The following is a 6000-nucleotide window of genomic DNA, read 5'->3' as shown; positions in this document are numbered from 1 at the left end:
TATTTTTTCAGGGATTATCAGACCAATAAACGTGGATTTTTTAAAGTATATTTTCAGGGATTATTAGACCAATAAACGTGGATTTTTTAAAGAATATTTTTTCAGGGATTATCAGACCAATAAACGTGGATTTTTTAAAGAATATTTTTTCAGGGATTATCAGACCAATAAACGTGGATTTTTTAAAGAATATTTTTTCAGGGATTATCAGACCAATAAACGTGGATTTTTTAAAGAATATTTTTTCAGGGATTATCAGACCAATAAACGTGGATTTTTAAGGAATATTTTTTTACAGGGATTATCAGACCAATAAACGTGGATTTTTAAGGAATATTTTTTTACAGGGATTATCACACCAATAATAAACGTGGATATTTAAAGATTATTTGTCAAGGACCATCTGAGACACAAAACCTGCATTTTTAAACTACTTTCTAGGGACTTTAGCGACACAATACGTGAATTTCTAAAGAATATTTTTTCAATATTTAACCAGAATTCCTTTTTTTATTAATACAAAAAACAAGTCAGTAATTTTTAACAACTTTCCACCACTTCGTATTCAGGATCTTTGGCCGTTTGTATCAACTTTCCATATTTATTGGTGAATTCATTGAAACCATGCTTCAAAAATAATTTCAACAATTCCTTTTCTTCAGCTGGTGCATTATCTTTCATATAACTTGTCATATGGTTGCCGTAAGCTTTAACAATTCGATTTACCTTTCGAATACACTTTTCATTGTCTATGTGTTCGTGGTAGATTCTTAAGACAGCCTTCCAATCTTGTTTATATTTGTGATAGGCAAATGTGGAGGGCATTTCTTCAAGCACTGACAGAATGATTTGTCTCATTTTACGGACCATTTCTTTTACAATTTGATAGGAATCCTTTTCAGCTGCTTCCGACCTGGAGATCTTTGAATGGAAAATTAAATTAAAATATTTACATTTTGGGGAAAAAACACTTACCCCACACAGGAGACCTATAAATAATATAACCCAAATAAGTTTCATATTTTTTTCTTTGAATACCACCTATATTGTGTGTTTTCTCTCGCAATGCCTGATGAGAACTGACGACATTCGTCTCAGAGATTTTGTTTGATTATGTTTGTGAACAAAATTAATTTGTTTTGTGGTCAACCTTATCACATTTTTCAAATTTGTTTGTTTGTTAGGCGAAACAAATGAAATATTATATTAAGTATATGCATGTGTGCTGTCAGAGTTCAAACTTAACCCAGATATGCCTAGGGTACTACATGTAGTACACCTACTATTTGCATGTTTCTGAGCTTATTTTACGTTAAATTTTCTAATAAATTTGATGAGGCGCTACTGAACATAACGGTGAACAAAGCGTACTTTGATAAGGTTTGTCTAAAGTAATCGCTTGTGCGTATTATTTGTGATCAAAGATTTCAGTTTTGTGAAATTTGGAAAAGTGTGAAGATGCCACGCAATCGGCGGGGAAAAATGTTATATGCATATTTTATTTTTGTTGGTTTTCTACATTTTTCTAATTTTAACAGTTGTAAAAATCAATACGTAGCAAAAGTATATGCCAAAAAATTAATTATATGTGATTTTAGTTGACATATTTCCTTGCGTACTACATGTAGTACGTTCGGCACTTGTGCGTAAAAAATAAAAATATTATTTTTACAGATTTTTATCACTAAATAAGATAATAAAGTCCTTAGAAGAAATATTTGAACAGTTTTCTACACGATTTTTATGGCATCGCAATTGTACCCGCCGAAGGTGTGAATACGAGGGCTACTAGATAAGTTTCTGGCCTAGGCAATATCGTCAAAAACGGCCGTTGTGACAGAAAATATTGATGTCGTGCAAGAACTAATAATGCAAAATCGTAATGTGTTATACGGTGAGATAGAGGCAGCCTTGGTCATTTCTTACACCAGCATAAATTCGATATTGCATGAACACCTGTCCGTAAAAAAGGTTTTGTTATCGTTGGAACCTCCACAATTTGACAATCGCTAAAAAAAGACTCGTGTCGATTGGTGCAAAGAAATGTTGAAAAAATACGATAGCGGTGCTTCATAAGACGTTTATACGGTCCTCACAGGTGACCAATTGTGGGTATAAGCGCATGAGCCTGAAACAAAACAGCAATTGACCTTGGGGTCTACGAAGACGAGGCAAATCCAACAAAAGTTGTTCATTGAAGAAGCACTTCGCAACAAATACTCGCCTGTTTCTGCGGCTTAACTGATCATATGGCGAATATGTGCCTTGAAACCCGTATGACGATATATTCTGTGTGGTACTTTACAAGAGAAAAAGGTGTGGTCAACGATTTTCGTCGCCAGAAGATGCTGTTGAAGCGTTCAAAACCCATGTTTTGGAGATGTCTCATCCGGAGTGGAAAAAGTGCTTGAACAATTAGTTTGAGTGCTGCCAAAAGTGTATAAATCATGATGGAGAATACTTTAGAAAACAACAGAACTATTTTTGATGATAAATATTCGCGTTTTCATTAATAGGTCAGAAACTTTTATAGAAGCCCGCCTAATTACATTTTAGATGAAGATCCTGAAGTAGATGAAGCGAATTTTAAAAAATTATCTCCTCCATTATTAAATGTTGAAGCTGAAATCTTTATTCCACTGTTTCAGATAGCGATGACGATATTGCACTTGCGTTATTGTAACAGATCTTGCTTTGCTCTTCTCACTGACGGTTTGATACGTCAGTGAAAAGAGCGAAGCAATATCTGGAAGACACCGATGCTATTATTTCAGCATGTGATAAGGAAATTTTACCTAAAACCCTGAAATTGTTTTAAAAAATTGTTGATGGTGATTTGATTCAATTCTCCAGTGACTATGCCCCAAACATGATAAAATTATATTTCTCTTTTGCATACGTATATGCCGAGTGTACTACATGTAGTACGGCCTTAAAATCCAAGTTAGAGAATATTTTTCTTTATTTTTTCTTCAGTTTTGTTATATTATCTGTCAGAATAACACTATTTTGGAAAATCACGAAAATTGCTGCATTAGTTTGCCCGTCGGCATATCCGGGTTAAGAAATCTTTTGAGCGACTTTTTAAATTTAACCCCATAGAAAAATATTCTAAAACTGCAACGGTTGTGGTTCTGACAATTCTTGAAAAATCTAAAATATGTTCTGAAAATCTGATTGAATATAAGGGAGTGGATAGTTGTCATTAATCACCATTTACAGTGCACAAATTGTGACGTATCTACAGGTTGGCATTGACCTATATTGACGATTATGGAATAGTGACGGTAAAAATAATCGAAATTCAGACGATGATCGTGGAAATTTTAAACAATTTTTTTTAAGAATCGTCGGATCGATAAGAGTGTTTTTTAAATAATGTTTTTCTAGGACCCTCCAACAAAACAACGTGGATTTTTATGAAATTTTTATAGAATATTTAACCGGGCGTCAGAGAAAGCATTTTTCCTACTATATTCATAAGACATTATTTCAAAATCGTTCAGAAATCTGTACGAAAATTCGGAAAAAAACTTCACGTTCCGAATTTCCCAAGGATTTTCTTACGATTTCGGATCCGACATCGGACGTAGCGTCCGAATGTTGTTCCGATTTCGTTAAGGTGTCGGTACGATTGGTTTGCTGGGCACTTTCACCGCTAAGTTCCTCTAGTTGATCTTTGCCAAAGTCAACGATGGGTGGACTGAAATCATTGACACAATCACAAACCTCAGAATATGTTGACGGATCTCTACTTTAATCTCAGTAAATGATAATCATGTTCCTAATACAACAGCTAAATTACAAATACCTTTATAGCTGTTGAGAAGACGAAACAGCCGGAATCTCTCTCCAACGTTTTTAAGGCGATTCTGTTCCAATTTCGAATACCTTGATTATTGATGAAGAGATGAAACACTTGGTAGGGAGAGAGAAATCTCTTCTTAAGGGCCTCCCCAAAAACTGTTACTCTTAACAGTTGGTGATGGTGATGAAGGAGAGTGATAAACATTGCGCCGAAACAGAGTGACATAACCATCCAACAGATGGTCCCGCATGTTTAGGGAGTTGGGGTGATCGATTAGACTGCTCCAGATGGTTGTTGATCCGAGTGTCACCTAAGGGACATCAGACGATATAATGTAAATCATAGCAGCGCAGATATTAGTAGGTCTGCCCTTTATAGAGGAATCAAAAGTACTAGAAATCGATATAATGAGGGTTGTTTACATGGCAGAATACAGAAGTAAATAAAGAAGCAGATTGTCTGACTTCGAATGGGTGTTTTGAGACGTTACAATACATCTTTGAAGTATAGCGTTCTATTCATTAAGCTAGCGGGCGATAAACGCGGGGAAACATAAGAAAGGTGGAGAAAGGGTTAAATTTTTACGTTAAGAAGGAGAACCTCTTATTTCGAACAAACAAATAGAGATACCGGTTAGAACCTTTTACATGGCGTCGGGAAAATGTACTTAACTTCGTACTTCTATCTGTCTATGAAGCAGACCTTAACTCAGTACGGTTTATTGTATCGTTTTTATGTGTTGAGAGCAGCATATCCCAATATGCCTGCTCAGAATTATACCCCAAACTAATTTGGATGTGCTCGGTTTGTCACATCCTCATCAACCTCATTCAAATTTCGGTGAAATGCAATAGATACCGGAAGTGGGTACATATCAAGCGTTGCTCTGGACTCATCCCTGTGAGAACCTACGACAGGGACTATGTTGCTGCATGCTACGTGAATACACCAGCCGTTGCTGTTGCAATCCCTAAAAATGCATCCATTTTTCAATTTAATTGCAATGGACTCCGTGGTATGATCGACGATATAATGGATTTTATGAGTCGGAAGAAAATAATGGTCGTGGCGGTGCAGGAAACCAAGCTCAATAACAACTGCACTATACAACATTGTGATGGTTACAACGTACTACGGAAGGTGGATTAGCTTTCCTATTGCACCAGTCTATTCAATATAGACCTATCTTGCTTGAGCCTGGCTCTACTCCGACCCGTACATGGAATGTAGCAGTGTGGGGAAGGTGGATTAGCTTTCCTATTGCACCAGTCTATACAATACAGACCTAACTTGCTTGAGCCTGGCTCTACTGACCCGTACATGGAATGTATGGGGTAGCAGTCAGGTGTGGAACTACCGCGTTGTTTAACGTATACATCCCTCCGATAAATATCTGTACTCCAGGTTATAGGCCCAACATAAGCCCAGTTTTGTAAGGTCATAACCGACTGGTCTTGGGGGACTTTAATGCTAATCATGAGTTGTGGCATTCGATCCTCGGCAATGCTCAGCCGGCACTATACCCCTCTGATAGTGATGGATAAGCAGATTGACAACTCTACGTTTTGATTGGTCAATGAGGCGCCCATAACAGAGTTAGCGTTACAGTTAGCCAGATATCAATATCGTATCAACTGCTCTGACAAATGACGTCACCTGGCAACCCGTAGTTTCTCTTGTGTCAAACCATCTTCCTCTCTGATTTCATTATCTTTGAACACCTCATTTTTATCAATCATTTAAAGCTAATTGTCCTAGTTTCACCACTTCAGAGATCTGCCCAACATTTCTGATTTGATTACTGCTGCAGCCGCTCTATATATACCTGCTGGTCGAAAACACGAAGTGAGACAAAATATCCCAGGCGATGGGATTAGCAAATGAGAGTGATGAGTTACGTTGTGTCAACCCAGTGACCTGAAGTCAGGGAGCTGACACTGGAAGTAAAGATCATAAACGGAACAAGTGGATGATCTAAAGAGTTCCAACATTGCAGCCAGAATAAGTAAATTGTGGGTACCGGTTAAGTCACTCTCGAACCTTGGAAAGAAGAAAGATAGGACCTAAGTCACTTTTGGCGACGTTATGACTTACCCGAAGAGGTGCGCAAGTTATTTTGTCGAGCATACGGAAATGACAGGGTGAAGAAAAGAGTACTAAGTCGCATTTGATCTCTTACTACGGAGGTGAAA

General features: G+C 37.0%; 1 protein-coding gene across 1 annotated transcript; it reads right to left on the bottom strand.

The window, feature by feature from the left end:
• Positions 1-509: 509 nt before the first annotated feature.
• LOC141401764 (uncharacterized) lies at positions 510-1105 on the bottom strand. Its single transcript, XM_073982226.1, has 2 exons — positions 976-1105; positions 510-921 (listed from the first exon to the last, which is right to left on the bottom strand). Exons 1-2 carry the CDS (start codon positions 1018-1020, stop codon positions 541-543), a joined length of 426 nt encoding a protein of 141 aa, XP_073838327.1. The 5' UTR covers positions 1021-1105; the 3' UTR covers positions 510-540.
• Positions 1106-6000: the final 4895 nt, after the last annotated feature.

Source organism: Musca autumnalis, unplaced genomic scaffold, assembly GCF_047663935.1.
Source record: "Musca autumnalis isolate F117 unplaced genomic scaffold, ASM4766393v1 scaffold_4, whole genome shotgun sequence".
In the NCBI taxonomy this organism is placed as follows: Eukaryota; Metazoa; Arthropoda; class Insecta; order Diptera; family Muscidae; genus Musca; species Musca autumnalis.
This window is presented reverse-complemented; position numbering and strand designations above follow the sequence as displayed.

Bases quoted from the DNA above. Each gene is read 5' to 3' on its own strand.
- LOC141401764 (XM_073982226.1), bottom strand. From the start codon at position 1,020: ATGAAACTTATTTGGGTTATATTATTTATAGGTCTCCTGTGTGGG. The intron at 922-975 runs GTAAGTGTTTTT...TTCCATTCAAAG, and splicing joins TTATAGGTCTCCTGTGTGGG to ATCTCCAGGTCGGAAGCAGC.